Here is a 24,152-nt window from a genome sequence, read left to right as displayed (position 1 = left end):
CCTTTCTGAAAAATGGCTCCATTGTCTGCCCCCTGACTATAAGTGTAGAAGAGAAGATGTGAAGAAATATGGACTTACAGTCGGGGGACTGAGACTGGAGTCACACTGAGTCAAAAGTTCATAGAGCGTCACCCCAAACGACCAGACATCAGAGGAATAGAAGAACTTGCATTCCTTTAGACACTCCGTGGCGTACCTAGAGGGACGAAAAAAAAAGTGAAAGCATGTAGTTGGTAAGTTGCAGCCCGCAGGCTCCCCTGCCCATTGCCCTAGAGATATAACGAATGCGGCCTCCAGGTGGCAGCACCACACAGAATGCACACTACCTACACTACTGCACGCTCCGTTCAGTTGAGCGTACATGTGCTTTCAATGGGGAGCGGAGAGTGAGCCATTGTCAGAGCAGTGCAAAATAAAGATCCCATACCCGGCTCTTACCAAAACACAGGGCTGTCGCCATCCTCTCTTACGCGGTAATACTCATGTCCTTCCGGTACGGCTTTAGCGAGGCCAAAATCTCCAATCTTCACCACATTCTCATTCTCCACCAGGACGTTCCGGGCAGCGAGATCCCGATGGATGTAATGCTGAGAGTGCAGGTATGCCATGCCCTGTGTGTACAAGAGATGGATCAGTGTATGCCACCGCCATACCCACCACAGCCCCCCGGGAAACCGAGAGGGCAGAGACCCCACCTCACAGATCTGCTGGGCAAACAGTAATATCTGAGGCAGGGGCACGTTGTGCTTGGGTAGATAATCCCGCAGACTGCCCAGAGGGACGTACTCCATAATGAGCTGCACGATCTTATCTCCTGCGGACACAGATAATAGGGGATGAATATGGCAGATGGGGCGAGAGGGAGCAAAAGTGAGCAAAGGGGAGCAAAAGGGAGCGAGGGGGAGCAAAAGGGAGCAAACGTGAGCGGGGGGAGGCAGGAGCAAGGGGAAGCGGAAGCAGGAGAGAGAAAAAGGGAGCAAGAGCAAGGGGAAAAGAGAGGAAAGCAAAAGTGAGCGGAAGCGAGGGAAAGAGATAGAGCGTTGGAAGAGGGAGGAAGAGAAAAAGGGAGCGAGGGTAAGCGGGAGGGGAGCAAAAGGGAGCGGGAGCAAGAGGAAGATAGCGTGAGAGGAAGCAGAAGCGAGGGGAAGCAGACCTACCTTGCTCGCTGCAGCAGCCTTTATATTTCACAATGTTCTCATGGTAGAGGGTCTTCAGTATCCGGATTTCTCCTTTCCAGCTGGTCTCCAACTGCTGACCGCACCCAGACTTCAGGGACTTCACAGCAACCATCTCCCCCGTCCCATCGTTATTTGGATCGTAGCAGTACAGGCTCACTTTCCCAAAGTGTCCCTAGAAAGGGATGAGGAGAGAAATCAGTGAGTTTTGAAGGCTTTTAAGCCTCTGTGTATGGCTGTGAGCCGACTGTGTTATACAGCTGTAACTGACATGCAACAGCAGCGACCGAACTTGGCTCACATTACATCACTTAAACCACCAAGATGCTGGAACCTTGAGCCACAGGATCAAAAGTTTTTAAGGTGTGGTCTCATTATGCTTCTGCATGAGCGCACTGTTCACCCCCTTTCAGGCTTCCTGAGGATTAACCTTGCACTGGTGCTGCAGAGGTAACGTTGCCTCTGCTTGCACCATCAGACAGTACACAGTTGGGGCCAGCGATGCAGCTGTGCGGCTAATAAGGCCACATTCAGATGCTTGAAAACGCTGAGCTCCTTGCCCATGTACCCAGCCACTGCACGTAAGCTGACCTAGGAAACGAGTACAGAACATTAAAAATCCTTCCGTTCTTTGAAACGGAAATGTCTAATGAAAAATATAAATTGGCGCGTCTCCACAAGCACTTTGCAATTTTAGCCATTTTAGAAAGATGCAATAACCAGTTTAAACAATTCTCAAAACGGTATATATAATCAAAAAAGAGGATTTTTGGTACTCATCCTAAAATCTCTGTATTGTAGTCTTCATTGGGGGACGCAGGAAACATTGGTTATGTGCTGCAATCTCAAAACGAGAGGAGCTGTGTCCCACCAATGAAGGCTACAGACAGATTTTAAAGCGAGAACCAAAAGTCCTCTTTCGATCATTTTTTATTCCATTATTTTGAGACAGATTTTATGGAAAGTAACAAAAATCCTCTTTCCTCGGACACTTCATTGGGGGACACATGAAACCATGAGATGTCTAAAAACAGTCCTTGGGGTGGGATAACTAATATTGCAGAATGAGATAAGGCAATCCCGCATATTACCACCTCAGAATCTGACGCTTTGCAGTATTTTGCTGCCAAGATTTGCATCCGCCGAAGCAAAGGTAAGTGAATAGCTGGGGGCGGCAGGCCATGTGTAGCCTACTGGGGAGGGAGCTGATCTTTTTCCTACGATGTATTCTTAGCGTCAGCCTCCAGGTGGCAGCACATAGCCACGGCATCCGAAAAGTTGTGTGCCACAAAATAGTTAGAAAATAAAAACTACAGCAATACCTCTCCCAGCTCCCGGATCTTCTTTAAGTATCGCTTCTGGAACACGGTTGGGTCTGTGATGGAGAAATCAGGACTGATGGAGCCAATGTCAGACAGATCTATGGAGGAGACGAGCACAAAGGGTGAGCACCACACGGTAAGGTGGCGACGGCTGGGCGCGACAAGTCCTGACCATTGCTCACCAAGGGGCTGGAGCTGGGTCAGGTCTCTGAGGATGGTCCGGAAGGACGGTCTCCCCGAGGGGTTGTAATTATGACATACACCTATGAGGTCAGCAAGCTCTTTGCAGGAAGGCTCAGGGAGGCCCAACTCCTTTTCGTAAAATCTTTCCTTCTGCAAAAGGAAGATGGGAAGACACGCGAGAGGAAATTAAAAAGCTACGTCATTTATTTTTAATCGCAGAAAAATTCTGTGCAGTCACCACTAGAAGGAGCTCCCTGCTAACACTTTACACTGCTGCAATCAGACAGTGAGCTCCCTCTAGTGGTGGTGGCAAGAAGACAATTTTACTAAACGGTTAAGGTACCTTCACACGAAGCGACGCTGCAGCGATAGCGACAACGATGTCGATCGCTGCAGCGTCGCTGTTTGGTCGCTGGAGAGCTGTCACACAGACCGCTCTCCAGCGATCAACTATGCCGAGGTCCCCTGGTAACCAGGGTAAACATCGGGTAACTAAGCGCAGGGCCGCGCTTAGTAACCCGATGTTTACCCTGGTTACCAGCGTAAAATCTAAAAAAAAACAAACAGCACATACTTACATTCGCGTCCCCCTGCGTCCACTTCCTGACTGACTGAGCGCCGTACAGTGAGAGCAGAGCGGTGACGTCACCGCTGTGCTGCTTTCACTTTCACTTTGCGGCGCTGAGTCAGAGGAGGAAGCAGACTGCAGGGGACGCAATGTGAGTATGTGCTGTTTGTTTTTTTTACATTTTACGCTAGTAACCAGGGTAAACATCGGGTAACTAAGCGCGGCCCTGCGCTTAGTAACCCGATGTTTACCCTGGTTACCAGTGTAAAATATCGCTGGTATCGTTGCTTTTGCTTTCAAACACAACGATACACAGCGATCGGACGACCAAATAAAGTTCTGGACTTTATTCAGCGACCAGCGACATCACAGCAGGATCCTGATCGCTGCTGCGTGTCAAACGAAACGATATCGCTAGCGAGGACGCTGCAACGTCACGGATTGCTAGCGATATCGTTATAATGTCGTTTCGTGTGAAGGTACCTTTACTCTCCTGGCTCCAGCAGCGAAGCACCCCCGAGACACGGGCCAGCCCGGTGCCATCCCCGAGGGCCCGGTGCAACGCGCCACCCAAGAGACACCGGCCGGCCCATCAGAGCATTCTAATGGCCAGTGATCGGCACACTGTCTCTTGTCGCGGCCCCTTACCTCAGAAGCCGTCCTTTCCTTTAAAGGCACCTCCCCATTGAAACATATTTCCAGCAGGGTGGTCCCGAAGCTCCATTTATCTGCGGCGGTGCTCAGGTAGGAGGCGTTGCGGACACACTCTGGGGCGATCCAGGGGATCCTGTCCACCCGCTCTGCAGGAAGAACGTGACCGGTAATACGGTGGGCTTCTATACAGTCCTCAGGGGTCACTGTATAATCCAGTACCTTCTCGGGACAGCACCGTGAACGTCACTCCGGGGTCGCTCAGCTTGATGAATGGAGAGGACCCGTCCTCCAGACCTTTCCTGGCCAGAAGAACGTTCTTCGCACACACATTTCCATGGACCAAACGCTTATCTTCCTGCAGAAACATAATGAACCCATTTATCTACAGTCTGGGGGATCACTCCGGGGCATTATACTGCTGGAAGGATCCAGTATGCTCTTCTATGGGAGGACAATGGATTTTTTTTATTTATTTTTTTTTACTTTTTAAATAGATTTTACTCCAGAGGGGTATTCACAGTTCTGCAGACTTCAGAATGTGTGCAGTACAGGACTGGGTGGTCCCAGGCAGCGGATACCCACCAGGTAACTCAGGGCACTCGCCAGCTGTCTGGCCACTGTGACTTTCCACCCGGCGGAGATAAGAGATTTATCCTTTCGCAGGCAAACGTCCAGCGGGCCGTGTTCAACGAACTCCTCCACCATGATGTCTGATGAGAGACGAAATGCAGTAGTGGATACAAGTCTGTAGCATACAGCGCTCGCTATTCACCGCAGGTGTCAGCCACCACTCACTCTCCGATTCCCGGACACAAACCCCATGGACAAAAACCAGGTGGATGTGGGAGACCTGACTCATCAGACTTGCAGTCTCGAAGAAAGCCTGAAATGCAAAATAAAGACAGTAAGCTGCCAGAAAGCTGGAGATAAATGTCGTGGTGGGGTATGATGTGTTACAGCAAAGTTATAGACATGAAAGGCCAGGATCAATGGATCTGTCATCAGGGGACAGCAAGGGGACACCATGACACATAAGAGGTCATCCAATCCCACTGAAATTGCCAGGTTCAGCATCTAATGTGTATGAGCAGCTTAAAAATAAATTCAGAAAATGCCCCAAAAATAAAAATATCCTCCCCACTGCACAGCTTCCCGTGTGTGGCTGTAGGACAACTGGCTGCAGCAGGATCCTCCCCCCTGTACAGCTTCCTGTGTGTGACCGTAGGACAACTGGCTGCAGCAGGACACCCCCTCTATACAGTTTCCAGCGTGACTGTAGGACAACTAGCTGCAGTAGGACTCTCCCTCCTGTACAGCTTCCTGTGAGTGACTGTAGGACAACTGGCTGCAGCAGGATCCTCCCCCCTATACAGCTTCCTGTGTGTGACCGTAGGACAACTGGCTGCAGCAGGATCCTCCCCCCTATACAGCTTCCTGTGTGTGACCATAGGACAACTGGCTGTGGCCATCACTTCTTCCTACAGATAGAGATAATATAGGACAAGCCAGTTTCAGATGATCATAACTGATATGACCGGTGTTGGGTGGTGGGGCCAATTTGGAGGAAGATGGTGCCAGGATTGAAGTTAGGGAGGACAGCACCACAGATGATCAGATACAGAAGGGTACGGACAGCACTCACCAGCGATATGTCTTGGTGACTGGGATCCAGCACTTTCAGGACCACTCGTAGATCACGGGAGTTATTGTTCTGTTCCCGGTAATCGTAGTCCAAGTCGTGGTCACCACCACCGCTCACTAGGAGAACCCCCTCGTAGATATTCGTACGGGTCCCCTGACCCAGGTGGGATTTCTGCAAGACATGTACAATATGAAAGGGACGCTCCACAAGACGTGAAATCATCCACAAGTGATAATTCTATAGATGACTCCATATTGTGAGCTGGTGGAGAGGCTCAGATCCTACAATTGTGAGGCCCAGCAGCAGAAGTCATCCGCATGCAGCAGAAAGGAGGGCAGAGATAATGGAGTAAAAATAGTCTGACATCTACAGGAATCAAAAAAAAGTAGCCATAATGGATCCTTTAATTAGGAATATCCCCATTCAAAGCACGTACTTGTGTGATCTCATCTTTTCGGATCTGGTGGAAGCTGAGCTGACTCAAATTTAGATTCCTGGACAATGCGTTCTCCTTGCTGCTCTTCCCTTTCCGACAGATGGTCAAGTTGGAAATTTCTGGAAAAAAAAAAAAAAGCATCTTATGTAAATGATCAATCAATGTAAACAGGCGCTAATATGTCACTGCCCCGGGGTCTATTATAATGGGAGCTAAATAATATAACGAGAATCACATTGCATGGCACTTCTATGTTCTGACTCTTGGAATAAAGGGAAGAAAAAAAAAATAAGAAAAAAAGAAAATAAAAAAACAGTCAGGTCATAGAGGGTTAAAGAAATGTTACAGAACAATTTTTCAATTATTTTTTTTTTTTATTTAAATAGCCGTCCTACCACTGCCAGCCACCAGAGGGCAGGATACCCATGTAATCAGCTGTATGGGGCCAACCACCCGATTTCCCCAGGACAAATCTTATAATATTGTTTTGGTCCACACCGCAGCGTCCTCCACAGCACCGTTTTGCAACAATGTGTCAGCGGCATCTGATGCGAAAGCCGGACTCTCGGCGCTCGTACCTCCAGATTTTGGCAGCACGCACTGCTTCACGTGGAAGACCTCCTGGCCGGATTTCAGCGTGCAGCCCCGCAGGTTGTCCGTTAACTCTTTCACGCTGGTGAAGCCGCGCTCCCACTGTTCCAGTGTGTACATGTCGTCCTCTTTATCTATCCGGAACTGCTTATACCTTAACCCTTTATTCTAAAGGAGAAAAAGAAAAACAAAAAAATAAAAATATTTAAAAATAGGTAAGAGATTTGGAAGTAGCGCCACTCTTGATCAGAGGTTGTTGCTGGTACTGCAGCAGAAGTGATTGGAGCTGAGCTGTAATATGAGACAAAGCCCAGAACATTAGTGGCGCTGTTCCCCCACAAGCTCCGTGCAGGATGTGACAGGTATCCGTTGTACAGACTCCCTGAGCACTAAATGGGGAGGCAGAGCGGTTCTGTGTCACTCTGCCCAATCATATGGAGATATCAGCAGCGGCACAGTCCTGTCCATCTCCTCCCATGCCCTAGAGACAGAATGGCCTCTGCCAGCAGAGAACGCTCGGTTTGGGCCAGGGGTGCGATCATGTTGCTGGTCCGAGCGATCTGCCCAGGTTCAGGAGTTCAGCGCCCACCTGGTAATGCAGGAAGCCGGGAGGCAGAGCGTTCCTGGATGGGCAACATTAGAGGTTAAAGGGGTTCTCCATCACCAAGGATGCCGATACCAAAATCATTATTGATCCAGCCCACCAGGGCTGCTGACCTCATCATCCCCTTTTCCAGCCCCAGATCACCAAGGATGATGATATCCCTTTTCTGGCCCCAGATCACCAGGGCTGCTGACCGTATCCCCTTTTCTAGCCCCAGATCACCAGGGATGTGGATCTTATCCCATTTTCTGGCCCCAGATAACCAGGGATGATGACATTATCCCTTTTCCGGCCCCAGATCACCAGGGCTGCTGACCTTATCCCCTTTTCTGGCCCCAGATCACCAGGGATGCGGATCTTATCCCCTTTTCTGGCCCCAGATCACCAGGGCTGCTGACCTTATCCCCTTTTCTGGCCCCAGATCACCAGGGATGCGGATCTTATCCCCTTTTCTGGCCCCAGATCACCAGGGATGCGGATCTTATCCCCTTTTCCGGCCCCAGATCACCAGAGATGATGACATTATCCCTTTACCGAGCCCAGTTCACCAGGGCTGCTGACCTTATCCCCTTTTCTGGCCCCAGATCACCAGGGATGATGACCTTATCCCTTTAACGACCCCAGATCACCAGGGATGATGACATTATCCCTTTAATGACCCCAGATCACCAGGGATGATGACATTATCCCTTTACCGACCCCAGATCACCAGGGATGCTGACCTTATCCCCTTTTCTGGCCCCAGATCACCAGGGATGATGACATTATCCCTTTACCGACCCCAGTTCACCAGGGCTGTTGACCTTATCCCCTTTTCTGGCCCCAGTTCACCAGGGATGATGACATTATCCCTTTACCGACCCCAGTTCACCAGGGCTGCTGACCTTATCCCCTTTTCTGGCCCCAGATCACCAGGGATGCTGACCTTATCCCCTTTTCTGGCCCCAGATCACCAGGGACGATGACCTTATCCCTTTACCGACCCCAGATCACCAGGGATGATGACATTATCCCTTTACCGACCCCAGATCACAAGGGATGCTGACCTTATCCCCTTTTCTGGCCCCAGATCACCAGGGATGCGGATCTTATCCCCTTTTCCGGCCCCAGAGCACCAGAGATGATGACATTATCCCTTTACCGACCCCAGATCACCAGGGCTGCTGACCTTATCCCCTTTTCTGGCCCCAGATCACCAGGGATGATGACATTATCCCTTTACCGACCCCAGTTCACCAGGGCTGCTGACCTTATCCCCTTTTCTGGCCCCAGATCACCAGGGATGATGACATTATCCCTTTACCGACCCCAGTTCACCAGGGCTGCTGACCTTATCCCCTTTTCTGGCCCCAGATCACCAGGGATGCTGACCTTATCCCCTTTTCTGGCCCCAGATCACCAGGGATGCGGATCTTATCCCCTTTTCCGGCCCCAGAGCACCAGAGATGATGACATTATCCCTTTACCGACCCCAGATCACCAGGGATGCTGACCTTATCCCCTTTTCTGGCCCCAGTTCACCAGGGATGATGACATTATCCCTTTACCGACCCCAGTTCACCAGGGCTGCTGACCTTATCCCCTTTTCTGGCCCCAGATCACCAGGGATGCTGACCTTATCCCCTTTTCTGGCCCCAGATCACCAGGGATGCGGATCTTATCCCCTTTTCCGGCCCCAGAGCACCAGAGATGATGACATTATCCCTTTACCGACCCCAGATCACCAGGGATGCTGACCTTATCCCCTTTTCTGGCCCCAGTTCACCAGGGATGATGACATTATCCCTTTACCGACCCCAGTTCACCAGGGCTGCTGACCTTATCCCCTTTTCTGGCCCCAGATCACCAGGGATGCTGACCTTATCCCCTTTTCTGGCCCCAGATCACCAGGGATGCGGATCTTATCCCCTTTTCCGGCCCCAGAGCACCAGAGATGATGACATTATCCCTTTACCGACCCCAGATCACCAGGGCTGCTCACCTTATCCCTTTTCCGACCCCCAGCCAACAACGTAACACAGCCACACATGTAATGAGCGCTCAGCTAGGCTGAGCATGCATGGTGCGGTGTAGCAACTTGCTTGCTATAAGTGAATAGAATATCGTTGACAAGGAGCAAGAAAAGATCTCTGAAGGCGGCAAGGAATGGCGGCCTCCCTACTGACCTGGCTGGTGCCTTTCACAGTCATGATGAGCCGGTTGAAGGTGAAGGCGCTCCAGCGGATGATGTACAGGCCGTCCGCCTGCTCCTCGCGCTTCAGCTTCTGGACGACGTACTGCTCCCTGTGATAGTAAGAGACGGGCAGCGGCATGAGGCGGTACACACGCTATGACAGCATTTACTGAAGTTCATACACGTACATTTAAATCCCTTTAACCCCTTCATGACCCAGCCTATTTTGGCCTTAATGACCTTGCCGTTTTTTGCAATTCTGACCAGTGTCCCTTTATGAGGTAATAACTCAGGAACGCTTCAACGGATCCTAGCGATTCTGAGACTGTTTTTTCGTGACATATTGGGCTTCATGTTAGTGGTAAATTTAGGTCGATAATTTCTGAGTTTATTTGTGAAAAAATCGGAAATTTGGCAAAAATTTTGCAATTTTCACATTTTGAATTTTTATTCTGTTAAACCAGAGAGTTATGTGACACAAAATAGTTAATAAATAACGTTTCCCACATGTCTACTTTACATCAGCACAATTTTGGAAACAAATTTTTTTTTGCTAGGAAGTTATAAGGGTTAAAATTTGACCAGTGATTTCTCATTTTTACAACAAAATTTACAAAACCATTTTTTTTAGGGACCACCTCACATTTGAAGTCAGTTTCAGGGTTCTATATGGCTGAAAATACCCCAAAGTGACACCATTCTAAAAACTGCACCCCTCAAGGTGCTCAAAACCACATTCAAGAAGTTTATTAACCCTTCAGGTGTTTCACAGCAGCAGAAGCAACATGGAAGGAAAAAATGAACATTTAACTTTTTAGTCACAAAAATGATCTTTTAGCGAAAATGTTTTTATTTTCCCAAGGGTAAAAGGAGAAACTGGACCACGAACGTTGTTGTCCAATTTGTCCTGAGTACGCTGATACCTCATATGTGGGAGTAAACCACTGTTTGGGCGCACGGCAGGGCTCGGAAAGGAAGGAGCGCCATTTGACTTTTTCAATGAAAAATTGGCTCCAATCTTTAGCGGACACCATGTCGCGTTTGGAGAGCCCCCGTGTGCCTAAACATTGGAGCTCCCCCACAAGTGACCCCATTTTGGAAACTAGACCCCCCAAGGAACTTATCTAGAAGCATAGTGAGCACTTTAAACCCTCAGGTGCTTCACAAATTGATCCGTAAAAATGAAACAGTGCTTTTTTTTCACAAAAAAATTATTTTAGCCTCAATTTTTTCATTTTCACATGGGCAACAGGATAAAATGGATCCTAAAATTTGTTGGGCAATTTCTCCTGAGTACGCCGATACCTCATATGTGGGGGTAAACCACTGTTTGGGTGCACGGCAAGGCTCGGAAGGGGAGGCGTGCCATTTGACTTTTTGAATGGAAAATTAGCTCCAATCGTTAGCGGACACCATGTCGCGTTTGGAGAGCCCCTGTGTGCCTAAACATTGGAGCTCCCCTACAAGTGACCCCATTTTGGAAACTAGACCCCCCAAGGAACTTATCTAGATGCATAGTGAGCACTTATAACCCCCAGGTGCTTCACAGAAGTTTATAACGCAGAGCCGTGAAAATAAAAAATAATTTTTCTTTCCTCAAAAATGATTTTTAGCCCAGAATTTTTTAATTTTCCCAAGGGTAATAGGAGAAATTGGACCCCAAATGTTGTTGTCCAGTTTGTCCTGAGTACGATGATACCCCATATGTGGGGGTAAACCACTGTTTGGGCACATGCCGGGGCTCGGAAGGGAAGTAGTGACGTTTTGGAATGCAGACTTTGATGGAATGGTCTGCGGGCATCATGTTACGTTTGCAGAGCCCCTGATATGCCTAAACAGTAGAAACCCCCCACAAGTGACCCCATTTTGGAAACTAGACCCCCCAAGGAACTTATCTAGATGTGTGGTGAGCACGTTCAACCCCCAAGTGCTTCACAGAAGTTTACAACGCAGAGCCGTGAAAATAAAAAATCATTTTTCTTTCCTCAAAAATAGAATTATTCTTACCGTTAATTCGGTTTCTAGGAACCTTCCACGACGGCATATGGAGGTTGTCTCTTTGCCCTAATGGGGAACAGGAAACACAGAGGTTAAAAGGACCTCCCACCTCCCACTTGCCAGTGACTTACAACTGAGACCATTGCACTGGTTTACCTTTAAAATCCCAGAACTAATCCAGGAATATATATCGGGTGGGAAATTAGTGCCGTCGTGGAAGGTTCCTAGAAACCGAATTAACGGTAAGAATAATTCTATTTTCTCTAGTCACCTTCCACGACGGCATATGGAGGAATACCAACTAATTTTGGCACTAGGGAGGGACAACGGCCTGGAGTACTTTGCGGCCGAAGGCTAAGTCCTTGTTGGACAATACATCTAGTCTGTAATGTTTAGAGAAGGTATGGAGTGAAGACCACGTTGCTGCCCTGCAAATCTGCTCCGGAGATGCGCCTGCTCTTTCTGCCCAGGAAACCGATGTGGATCTTGTTGAATGGGCTTTGATACCTACTGGAGGTAACTTGTTTTGAGCGAGATAGGCTTCCGTAATAGCCTTCTTGATCCATGTAGCGATGGTACTTTTGGCTACTTTTTTCCCTTTGTTTTGTCCTGAGAGATGGACAAACAGGTTATGATCAATTCGGAATGTACTGGTGTGGTCCAAGTATTGTAAAAGAATACGTCGAACATCCAAGGTGTTGAATCTTCTTTCTTCCGAGTTTGTTGGATTGTGGCAAAAGGTTGGTAGAAAAATCTCTTGAGAACGGTGGAAGTCAGAGATAACCTTCGGAAGAAAGGACGGATCAAGACGAAGCACAATTGAATCATCTCTTACCAGGAGATAAGGTTCTCGTGTAGACAAGGCCTGTAATTCACCAATCCTTCTGGCTGAAGTAATGGCAACCAAGAACACGGCTTTATAGGCTAGGTATTGTGGAGAACAAGATGATAGTGGTTCAAAGGGTGGACCTGTCAGACCCTGGAGAACTATATTGAGATCCCATGGGGGAACTATGACCTGTTTTCTAGGATTCATTCTAGTAGCCGATGTCATGAACCTTTTAATCCAGCGATGACTCGCTAAATCTTGATCAAAGACCGAGCTAAGTGCAGAGACCTGGACCTTGAGGGTACTGGGCCTGAGACCTATTTCCAAGCCTTTTTGTAAAAAGTCCAATATGATGGGTATATTAGGCTTGAGGGGGTCTGGAAGGTTAGGCAGACAGAATGAAGAAAACTTTTTCCAGATCTTGTTGTAGATGGCGTTGGTCACCGGTTTTCTCGATTTTTGTAGGGTAGCTATGACAGGAATTGATAGTCCTTTAGCTCTTAAAACCTGGGTTTCAGCAACCACGCCGCCAAGCTCCACTTCTGAGGGTCTGGGTGGAGAATGGGACCCTGAGAAAGAAGGTCGTGTTTTATCGGCAACATTACTGGTCCATCCACTTGTAGTTGGGTAATTAGGTTGAACCAACTCCTTTTGGGCCACAATGGAGCTATCAGGATAGTTGGAGTCCTTTCTAGGCGTATCTTCCGTAGAACCTTGGCAAGGATGGGGATTGGCGGAAAAGCATAAGCTAGACGAAACGGCCAATCTTGGGTTAAAGCATCCAACCCCCTGGGATTGCCTCTCGGGTTCAGGGAAAAAAAGGTTTCGACCTTTGCGTTCTGGTGAGAGGCAAAGAGGTCGACGTCTGGATGACCCCATCTGTGAACCAGCATGCTGAATATTTGAGGATCCAGGCTCCACTCGCCAGGATGGATTTCCTGGCGGCTTAGGTAGTCTGCCTGAATATTTGTAGTTCCCTTGAGGTGGATTGCCGTCAGGGATAGTAAGTGCTTTTCGGCCCAAGAAAAGATTCGAGCGGAGATTTTTATTAGACTGAGGGTTCTTGTACTGCCCTGGTGCCTGATATGGGCCACCGTGGTCATGTTGTCCGAGTATATCTGTACATGTTGACCCGAAATCTGATGACTTGCCGCTAGTAGAGTCTCTTCCACAGCCTTGAGCTCCCTGAAATTTGATGATTTCTCGGAAATCGATTGGCTCCACTGGCCCTGATAGGGGACATGGTTCACTATGGCTCCCCAGCCTCTCTTGCTGGCATCTGTTTTGATGGTGGTTAGAGGAGACCGAATCCAGCATACTCCTTTCAGAAGGTTCCTGGGCTTCATCCATGTTAAAGAGGCTTTCACTCTGCCCGGAGTGTGGATCCTCTTGGCAAGAGTGCCAGGTCGACCATCCCAATTGTGAAGAATGTGGGCTTGTAGAGTCCTTGAGTGAGCTTGAGCCCAAGCCACCGACTGTATGCAGGCTGTCATGGAACCCAACAGCGACATTCCCTCTCGCAGAGTAGGGGATCTCATTTCTTTGAACTTCCTGATTTTTGTTAGTAGGGGAAGCCTGTGATCGTCCGGGAGGAAGGACATTTGTCTTGCTGAGTCCAGCATTACTCCCAGAAATCTCCTGGTTTTTGCAGGTTGAAGCTGAGATTTTTGTAGGTTCGGAATCCAACCTAGGGATCTCAGAATGTCTAGGGTGGTAGAGACATGTGCTATCAGGGTTATCTCGGTGGAAGCTACTATCAGAAGATCGTCCAGATAGGGCACTATACAGACACCTTGCTTTCGGATAAATGACACTACTTCGGCCATCACGTTGGAGAACACCCTCGGTGCTGATGAAATGCCGAAGGGAAGGACTCCAAACTGATAGTGCTCCACCCGATGATTCCCCTGTATCGCAAACCTGAGATATTTTCTGTGTCTCGGGTGAATAGGGATGTGGAAATACGCATCCTTGAGATCGATGGTAGCCATAAAAGAGTGATGTTCTATCAGAGGAATCGCAGATCTTACGGACTCCATCTTGAACTTGCGATATTTCACGTGCTGGTTCAGACCCTTTAAGTTTATAATAATCCGGACGTCTCCTGAAGGTTTGGGAACCAGGAAGAGTCGGGAGTAGTGTCCTTTTCCCCACTCTGATTGTGGGACTGGGGAGATTACATTTGATCTGATAAGGTCTTTGAGACCTAAGGACAATAGATTGCGATCCCTTGATGATGGAAGGGAAGTGACTTTTAGACCCTGAGGTGGGGGAGAAATTAACTCTATTAACAGGCCGTCTCTGATGACATTGAGAACCCAGTGGGAGCTGGTAATATCCTCCCACTGAACCACATATTTCGAGAGTCTTCCCCCCACCGGGTCGGAGTCATTGTTTGTCCTGCTGGGATTGTTGCTGCTGCTGCTGTTGCGGGACAAAGATATTCTTTCCCCTACCCTTTGCGTAGCTCCACCTGCCGGTTTTTCCTTTGCCTCTTGCTTGAGAGGACTGAGGTTGTGGGCCACGAAAAAAACGTTTCCTAGGCTGTTTTTGCTCAGGGAGCGACTTCTTTTTGTCGGTGGCTTTATCGAGAATATCGTCTAGGGCAGGACCAAAGACGTAGTCTCCTTTGAAGGGTATGGTGCAGAGCTTAGACTTAGAGGTGATATCCCCACTCCAGAGCTTAAGCCAGAGGGCTCTTCTGGCAGAGTTGGAAAGTACGAGGGATCTGGCGGCGACTCTTACAGATTCCAGAGAAGCGTCCGCCAAATACCCTGTAGCTTTATGCAAAATGGGTAGGGAATCCAATATCTCGCCTCTTGAGGTACCTTGAGATATGTGATTCTCTAATTTTTCAAGCCAGCAGGAGAGAGCTCTTGCCACACAGGTGGAGGCGACGTTAGCCTTAAGGACAGCTGCAGAAGTTTCCCATGATTTTCTGAGGAGACTTTCGATCTTCCTATCCATGGGATCCTTCAATTGAGAAGAATCCTCAAAGGGGAGTGCAGTTCTCTTGGCGACTCTAGCCACTTGCACATCGACCTTGGGAATATCTAATTTAAGGTCATCCTCAAGCAGAAATCTGTGCTTCATTTCTGAAGGGGTACTGAGACGCCTCTCAGGTAGTTCCCATTCCTGATTAATCATACTGACGATATTGGCATGAACTGGGAAGCCCACTCTCTTCTCCGATGAAAGACCACCGAACATCTGATCCTGTATGGACTGCGGTACAGGTTCCTCTTCTAGTCCCATGGTATTACGGACAGCAGAGACTAGATCCTCAATATAGTCTGAGGAAAAGAGGTATTTCCTGACCTCAGCTTTAGGAGATACTGGATCCTCCCAGCCAACAGATGAGGCATGAGAGAGGTCCGAATCAGAGTCAGATTCCACAACCTGAATTTTCCTCCTCTTAGCCGGGGAATGAGGTTGTGGCTGCGGAGATGGAGGTGGGGGTGGAGGTGTAAAGGCTGCCAGAGAAGATTGTACCTCCTGTTTTACTAATGAGCGAATCTCATCCAATAGTGATGGCTGCTCAGCTCTTATTATTCTGTCAGTACATGACTGACAGAGTTTCTTGTCCCAGTTAGGAGGACATTTAGAGGAACAGATAGGGCACTTCCTTCTATAGGCACCTTTAGGGGCAGGTTTTTCTCCCTGAAATATATAAAGGGAGAGAGGGGTGAGGACTTCTAACCCCTGCTACACTCCTCCCGGATCCCATCCCTGCGAACACTTACAGAGGCAGGGGTGGCGCTGGGCTCCGCAGATACGGGGCATGAAGAACCTTCCATACTGAAGGAGATAGCCTTACCTCAGTGGTGGTTCAGCAGGCTTTTATGGACGCCGTCCAAGCACCTGCTCCAGCGTTTAATCCCCCTCCCCCTCCAGAATCCAGGTGAGGGAGCTGTGCGGTCCGACACGCCGGCCGGCAAAACCCGGAAGTACCGGCTTCTGAATGCATGAAGAAACCGGAAGTGACGCGCGAGAGCCGCTGACGTCACTTCCGGAACGCCGAGCCGACAGCATGGAGGAGGAGGACACCGGGCAGCTCCAGGAGGAGCCCGGTCAGGGAACCCCGGCCTACTTTGCCCTCGTGGGGGCGCGGGAAGGCCGGGAGGGGGTCCCGAGGACCTGCAAGCAGGACGACGGGAGCAGCATGAGGAGGAGGCCAGAGGCGACCATCTGCTGCCCGGCTAAACAGGCAGCGCCTGCAAGGTACCGTAGCCACCGGCCACTACAGCACATGAGGAAACCTCTCCCTGTCCCATGGGGAACAGGAAAGACACTGGCAAGTGGGAGGTGGGAGGTCCTTTTAACCTCTGTGTTTCCTGTTCCCCATTAGGGCAAAGAGACAACCTCCATATGCCGTCGTGGAAGGTGACTAGAGAAAAAGATGTTTTAGCAAGCAATTTTCTACAGGTCCTTCTCAAAAAATTAGCATATAGTGTTAAATTTCATTATTTACCATAATGTAATGATTACAATTAAACTTTCATATATTATAGATTCATTATCCACCAACTGAAATTTGTCAGGTCTTTTATTGTTTTAATACTGATGATTTTGGCATACAACTCCTGATAACCCAAAAAACCTGTCTCAATAAATTAGCATATCAAGAAAAGGTTCTCTAAATGACCTATTACCCTAATCTTCTGAATCAACTAATTAACTCTAAACACATGCAAAAGATACCTGAGGCTTTTAAAAACTCCCTGCCTGGTTCATTACTCAAAACCCCCATCATGGGTAAGACTAGCGACCTGACAGATGTCAAGAAGGCCATCATTGACACCCTCAAGCAAGAGGGTAAGACCCAGAAAGAAATTTCTCAACAAATAGGCTGTTCCCAGAGTGCTGTATCAAGGCACCTCAATGGTAAGTCTGTTGGAAGGAAACAATGTGGCAGAAAACGCTGTACAACGAGAAGAGGTGACCGGACCCTGAGGAAGATTGTGGAGAAGGACCGATTCCAGACCTTGGGGAACCTGAGGAAGCAGTGGACTGAGTCTGGTGTGGAAACATCCAGAGCCACCGTGCACAGGCGTGTGCAGGAAATGGGCTACAGGTGCCGCATTCCCCAGGTAAAGCCACTTTTGAACCATAAACAGCGGCAGAAGCGCCTGACCTGGGCTACAGAGAAGCAGCACTGGACTGTTGCTAAGTGGTCCCAAGTACTTTTTTCTGATGAAAGCAAATTTTGCATGTCATTCGGAAATCAAGGTGCCAGAGTCTGGAGGAAGACTGGGGAGAAGGAAATGCCAAAATGCCTGAAGTCCAGTGTCAAGTACCCACAGTCAGTGATGGTGTGGGGTGCCATGTCAGCTGCTGGTGTTGGTCCACTGTGTTTCATCAAGGGCAGGGTCAATGCAGCTAGCTATCAGGAGATTTTGGAGCACTTCATGCTTCCTGGCACCTGCTCACAGTGCCAAAACCACTGGTAAATGGTTTACTGACCATGGTATTACTGTGCTCAATTGGCCTGCCAACTCTCCTGACCTGAACCCCATAGAGAATCTGTGGGATATTGTGAAGAGAAAGTTGAGAGACGCAAGACCCAACACTCTGGATGAGCTTAAGGCCGCTATTGAAGCATCCTGGGCCTCCATAACATCTCAGCAGTGTCACAGGCTGATTGCCTCCATGCCACGCCGCATTGAAGCAGTCATTTCTGCCAAAGGATTCCCGACCAAGTATTGAGTGCATAACTGAACATTATTATTTGATGGTTTTTTTGTTTGGTATTAAAAAACACTTATTTGATTGGTCGGGTGAAATATGCTAATTTATTGAGACAGGTTTTTTGGGTTATCAGGAGTTGTATGCCAAAATCATCAGTATTAAAACAATAAAAGACCTGACAAATTTCAGTTGGTGGATAATGAATCTATAATATATGAAAGTTTAATTGTAATCATTACATTATGGTAAATAATGAAATTTAACACTATATGCTAATTTTTTGAGAAGGACCTGTATTTTCACAAGGGTAACAGGAGAAATTGGGCCCCAATATTTGTTGCCCAGTTTGTTGTGAGTACGCTGATACCCTATATGTGGGGGTAAACCACTGTTTGGGCACACGTCAGGGCTCGGAAGGGAAGTAGTGCCATTTGAAATGCAGACTTTGATGGAATGGTCTGCGGGCGTCACATTGCATTTGCAGAGCCCCTGATGTGCCTAAACAGTAGAAACACCCCACAAGTGACCCCATTTTGGAAACTAGACCCCCCAAGGAACTTATCTAGATGTGCGATGAGCACGTTCAACCCCCAAGTGCTTCACAGAAGTTTACAACGCAGAGCCGTGAAAATAAAAAAATAATTGTTCTTTCCTCAAAAATTATGTTTTAGCAAGTAATTTTTTATTTTTGCAAGGGTAACAGGAGAAATTGGACCCCAACAGTTGTTGCCCAGTTTGTCCTGAGTACGCTGGTACCCCAAATGTGGAGGTAAACCACTGTTTGGGCGCACGTCGGGGCTTGGAAGGGAGGGAGCACCATTTGACTTTTTGAACGCAAGATTGGCTGGTATCAATGGTGGCGCCATGTTGCGTTTGGAGACCCCTAATGTGCCTAAACAGTGGAAACCCCTCAATTCTAACTTTAACACTAACCCCAACACACCCCTAATCCTAATCCCAACTGTAGCCATAACCCTAATCACAACCCTAACCCCAACACACCCCTAACCACAACCCTAACCCCAACACACCCGTAACCCTAATTCCAACCCTAACCCTAATCCTAACCCTAATCCCAACCCTAACCCTAATCCCAACCCTAACCACAACTGTAACCCCAACACACCCCTAACCCTATCCGTAACCCTAACCACAAGCCTAATCTTAACCCTATTTCCAACCCTAGCCCTAATTCCAACCCTAACTCTAATTCCAACCCTAACCCTAAGGCTATGTGCCCACGTTGCAGATTCGTGTGAGATTCTTCCGCACGATTTTTGAAAAATCTGCAGGTAAAAGGCACTGCGTTTTAACTGCGGATTTACAGCAGATTTCCAGTGTTTTTTTGTGCGGATTTCACCTGCGGATTCCTATTGAGGAACAGGTGTAAAACGCTGCGGAATCCGCACAAAGAATTGACATGCTGCGGAAAATACAACGCAGCGTTTCTGCACGGAATTTTCCGCACCATGGGCACAGCGGATTTGGTTTTCCTTAGGTGTACATGGTACTGTAAACCTGATGGAAAACTGCTACGAATTTGCAGCGGCCTATCCGCTGCGGATCCGCGGCCAATCCGCTGCGGATCCGCGGCCAAATCCGCACTGTGTGCACATGCCATAACCCTAACCCTACCCCTAACCCTACCCCTAGTTCTAACCCTAGTTGAAACCCTAACCCTAGTTGAAACCCTAACCCTAGTGGAAAAAGAAAAAAAAATAATTTCTTTATTTTATTATTGTCCCTACCTATGGGGGTGATAAAGGGGGGGGGTTTATTTATTATTTTTTTTATTTTGATCGCTGTGATAGAACCTACCACAGCGATCAAAATGTACTTGTAACGAATCTGCCGAACGGCAGATTCGGCGGGCGCACTGCGCATGCGCCCGCCATTTTGGAAGATGGCGGCGCCCATGGAGAAGACGGACCGACACCAGGAGCCTCGGTAAGTATAAGGGGGGGGGGGGGCGTTGGAGCATGGGGGGGGGTGACATAGGAGCACGGGGGGAGCGGACAGGAGGACGGGGGAGCGGAGCACAGGACGGAGGGGACTACGGGACAGATCGGTGGCTTGGGGGGGCGATCGGTGGGGTGGGGGGGGTCACTTCAGTATTTCCAGCCATGGCCGATGATATTGCAGCATCGGCCATGGCTGGATTGTAATATTTCACCAGTTTTTTAGGTGAAATATTACAAATCGCTCTGATTGGCTGTTGAAAGTGAAACTGCCAATCAGAGCGATCGTAGCCACGGGGGGGGGGGGGGGGTGAAGCCACCCCCCCTGGGCTGAAGCACCACTCCCCCTGTCCCTGCAGATCGGGTGAAATTGGAGTTAACCCTTTCACCCGATCTGCAGGGACGCGATCATTCCATGACGCATACGCTGCGTCACAGGTCGGATTGGCACCGACTTTCATGACGCAGCGTATGCGTCAAAGGTCGGGAAGGGGTTAATCCGGCATTTGATAATCTAGAAAGTCTGAAAAGGGCTTCTGGGGCGATTTCAATTTTTTTTAATATTTTTAGAAACTTTTTTTTTTTTTACTTTTTGCATGCTTTAATAGTCTCCATAGAAGCTGCCACAACCCGATCGGCTCTGCTACATAGAGGCGATGATCAGATGAGCAATGACCACCAGGCGGCGCTCACAGCAAGCTGGCATTGACAACCATAGAGGTCTGCAGGAGACCTCTGGTTGTCATGCCAACCCATCGGTAGCTGGTGATCACGTGACGGGGGTCACCGGTGGGCGTATATCCGGCGTGATTGCCAGAAATGCATGTCAAACGCCGCTGTCAGCGCTTGATAGCGGCATTTAACGGGTTAACAGCCACGGGTAGATCGCGATTCTACCTGCGGCTGTTCAGGGCACATGTCAGCTGCTCAAAACAGCTGACATGTGCCGGGAAAGACGTGGGCTCAGCGCCGGAGCCCTGCATCAAAGGGAGGGACCCCAACATCGGCGTACATTTACGCCTGATGTTGAAAAGGGGTTAAGGTATATGACAGCGTAAACTCTTCCAATGCAAGTTCTGTCATCAAAATCAAATTTACCCCAAAATGTCAACATTTTCAGGATGCAAGACGATGAGAAAGCAGAACGCAACCTCCTCCCCCATGCCACATATATACACACACACACGTACTGTAGGGGCCCGTGAATCCCATTGACAGCGCTCATCACCAAGCGTGGAGGGGCCACTTCGTGGCACAGGTAATGGTTGGAGTCTGTGGTGAGCCTGAAGAAGCCATCTACCAGCGAAACAAAGGACAGCGCCTCTTCATATGAAGGCAGGACGATCTCCTGGAGACAAGACGGATGAAGAGGACGCTGGTTACCACAAGATCAGGCGAGTACCATAAAGGGGGAAAAGTAATCACAGTGGTGTCACTGCAAGGTCAACCCCAAAAAAGAGAAGCTATCCCCTATACGTTGGGTCACGTTACAGTGGGGGCGCTCACCAGGCAGCGGTTATCCTGGCAGTTGATGCTGACGCGGCTCTTGCTGATGACTATGTGGGTGATATCCTGGAAGTCACAGAACGGCTCCCACTTGGGCTCGCTGGCTTCAGTCACCGGTTTCGCCGCCTTCTGTCCTTTGTTGCGGTTTTTCTTGCTGAAGTAATTTCTATGATGGCTGATCTCTGCTGCCTTCTGCAGGAAAAAAGAGCAAAAAATAAGTTAAAAAAAGAAGAATTAATTTAATAATGATACGAAAATGCATCCTACAGGATCTGATTTTAGGTAAATCTACAACGTTCCCATTGCTCTACATTTATAAGATCTGCTCATCGGAGGAAGCGAAAAACCCTCGCGGGCAGGGTCCTCTCTCCTCCTGTACCAGTCATGACTTGTATTGATTAAGATTATTGTACTTGTTTTTATTATGCATACCCCTCCTCACATGTAAAGCGCCATGGAATAAATGGCGCTATAATAATAAATAATAATAATAATAACCCACAGTGGTGGTGTGCTGCTAACACGGCGCTTTACAGCAGAGCTGCAATCTCACCATCATGTGCCGCAGCATTTAAAAATCAGAGATCTCATCTATTCTTCACCCTTTTAAGTTTTTTCAGGCGGTTTTTGCATGGAGACCGCCTGAAAAAGCGCAAAACAACTGATACCATGAAAAAACACTGCAAGGACAATCCTGCGCACACGTTCAGCCTCTTGTTAATTCTTACAATTTACAATTCTCTTTCTTGTTTGGTAGTCTCACCATTTAAAGGTTAAATTATAAAAAAAAAAAAAAAAAAAAAAAAAAAAAAAAGGAAGTGGCGGCCAAAGGTACCCCAATGAAGTCACTTCAGGAATAACACTCGTTCTGTTGGGAGTTTTTACTGCCTGTTAAAAATCTGTAGCTGTCCTAGAGATATTAACACTCATTTGTTTACAGCTCGTTGCCTAGGAGACCGACCACCGCTGATGCGCTAAAGCCGAGCTCAGGAGGTAACAGTGCGTTCCAGCGGTGAACAGAAAACCGAAAAAAAGATGAAAGCGCTGAGCGTGTTCTGCTGTCTAGCAATGGTGGTCGGTCTCCAAGGCAACGAGCTGTAAACAAAGAAAAAAAAAAGTTCATGTCTCAAGAACGGCTGAAAATTTTAACAAATGGTAAACTGCAAACTTGCGTGTATTTACATGTACAATCCGACAACATCCGTTTGTGAAGATGGGAGTAAGCCCCCTTTAAAAATTTCTGCAGCGAAATTCAACTCAACCCAAGTGCAAAAAAACATTACACGCAGATGTAGCAGACCGCGCACTCACCTCCTCTTTCTTCTGCCGCCACTGGATCCCCTCCATCCCGCTGACCAGGACCTGGTGAGTCGCAGTCGCCTCGCTGCTCGCGGACTTGCTCTGGTCCATGTAGCCGCCGCCATTAATATACAACGGAAGCTTCTCTCCCTCTGTGGGAAGCTCCAGGCTCAGGGTCCCGAACACCTCGCAGCCAAATCTGGGGGCCAGGTTCTCCAAGGTGGACAGGTACTTGTACATGACGTCCTCCTCGCTCAGCTTCCCGGCGCTCACCGTGTGCAGGTGGAAATGGCGGACGAATTTCTTAAAAACGCTCCTCATGCGGAGTTTTGTAAGGTAGTTGTTCTGCTGGATCTGCCGGCAGAAGGATTTGGGGATACATTCCTTAAAACTATGGAAAAAAAAAAGAAAAAGTATTTGTAGTGCAAATATAAAAATGGCTATTTTGAGTCCATATTGAAACATACAGAATGCATTCAGACCATGACAGGGCAGCACTGCTGGTCATACATTTACAGACAATGCTCACAGTGACACGATCTTAAGAACCGTTTACTTATTGTCTGAAAGCCTTTACCTTACATATAGTTCTATGTTTCTCTATGTTGGTTATTGTAAAACATGAAGGGTTATTTAACCTCTGTCTGTTGTGGACTTATCTAATCCTTGTGGGCTTTTAATATTCTATGGGTTTATTGCCTATTGTCTGCTGTTTGCCTAGTATCTCTGACTCATCTTATCCCAAAAGCTGGCCACTAGAGGGCGAGGCCGAAACCAGAGTTACATAGTGTAAATCACTATATAAAGGCCAGAGAAACATGACTGAGACAGAAGCAAACACTTGGGTACCTGTACATGTACAGTGTGCTGATACCTGCATAATTGGGGACGCCCATGCAGTGTAGGTAATCCCCCGGGGGTTCTCTGTCTTGGTGTTGCTTCTCTGATTTTCCTGGCCGATGAGGTTTAGAAGCTCCTTGGTGATGATGTGAGTATATGTATTTAATCTTTATATGTACTTAACCTTTGTATGTTAAAATACACAAAAGTGTACACAATCATACTATTCCATTAATTTTGTACTTTAAAATAAACTTGCGTTATATCACAAGTAGTAGCCTTCTTTAAAGCTGTATCCGAACCTTAGTGTTAAAAACTCGGTAATACAGTATTACAATATGAAAGTTCTGGTGCATGCATGGACCACACAAGGCTTTGCAGAAGTAGCCGACAGTACAGGTACCCCATCTTATGGAGTATACTTCTGCTCTTGTATAGGGACGTTATAAAATTAATGTTTGCATTATTAGAAGCTTGGCCTGCTGTCTTGTCCATATCAGAATACTTTACACTGCAGCTCTGCTTTCTCAGATGTATAAGCAAGAATCACCCCAATCACTGAAGCGGTCACTCTATATGAAGGTAGACTTGTGAATCCTCATAACATGCATGCTGTCAGGATTCTCCAGTGCCAGCAGCGGGCGGTCATGCAACCGCTACTATGCAATTTGCATACTTCCGGCCAC

General features: G+C 48.1%; 1 protein-coding gene across 2 annotated transcripts in view; it reads right to left on the bottom strand.

Annotated features, from left to right (window-relative positions):
• The window catches only part of TYK2 (tyrosine kinase 2), a 47,385-nt gene that overhangs the window by 7,308 nt on the left and 15,925 nt on the right, over positions 1 to 24,152 (bottom strand). The window contains exons 6-22 of one of the 2 annotated variants that reach the window (XM_077262050.1): positions 22,639 to 23,017; positions 21,328 to 21,519; positions 21,012 to 21,169; positions 9,341 to 9,458; positions 6,559 to 6,739; positions 5,981 to 6,099; positions 5,545 to 5,715; positions 4,698 to 4,785; positions 4,485 to 4,612; positions 4,122 to 4,257; positions 3,897 to 4,048; positions 2,680 to 2,830; positions 2,498 to 2,595; positions 1,158 to 1,350; positions 696 to 814; positions 439 to 611; positions 79 to 196 (exon numbers count right to left, since the gene is read on the bottom strand). In XM_077262050.1, the coding sequence (XP_077118165.1) occupies positions 79 to 196; positions 439 to 611; positions 696 to 814; positions 1,158 to 1,350; positions 2,498 to 2,595; positions 2,680 to 2,830; positions 3,897 to 4,048; positions 4,122 to 4,257; positions 4,485 to 4,612; positions 4,698 to 4,785; positions 5,545 to 5,715; positions 5,981 to 6,099; positions 6,559 to 6,739; positions 9,341 to 9,458; positions 21,012 to 21,169; positions 21,328 to 21,519; positions 22,639 to 23,017 (2,674 nt within the window). Of the gene's footprint in view, positions 1 to 78; positions 197 to 438; positions 612 to 695; positions 815 to 1,157; positions 1,351 to 2,497; positions 2,831 to 3,896; positions 4,049 to 4,121; positions 4,258 to 4,484; positions 4,613 to 4,697; positions 4,786 to 5,544; positions 5,716 to 5,980; positions 6,100 to 6,558; positions 6,740 to 9,340; positions 9,459 to 21,011; positions 21,170 to 21,327; positions 21,520 to 22,638; positions 23,018 to 24,152 lie in introns of both variants that reach the window. The other variant, XM_077262049.1, reaches the window with a different exon arrangement.

This window comes from Ranitomeya variabilis, chromosome 5 (assembly GCF_051348905.1).
Source record: "Ranitomeya variabilis isolate aRanVar5 chromosome 5, aRanVar5.hap1, whole genome shotgun sequence".
NCBI classification, from domain to species: Eukaryota; Metazoa; Chordata; class Amphibia; order Anura; family Dendrobatidae; genus Ranitomeya; species Ranitomeya variabilis.
The sequence above is the reverse complement of the archived record's forward strand: the minus strand, read 5'-3'. Positions and strand labels throughout refer to the sequence as shown.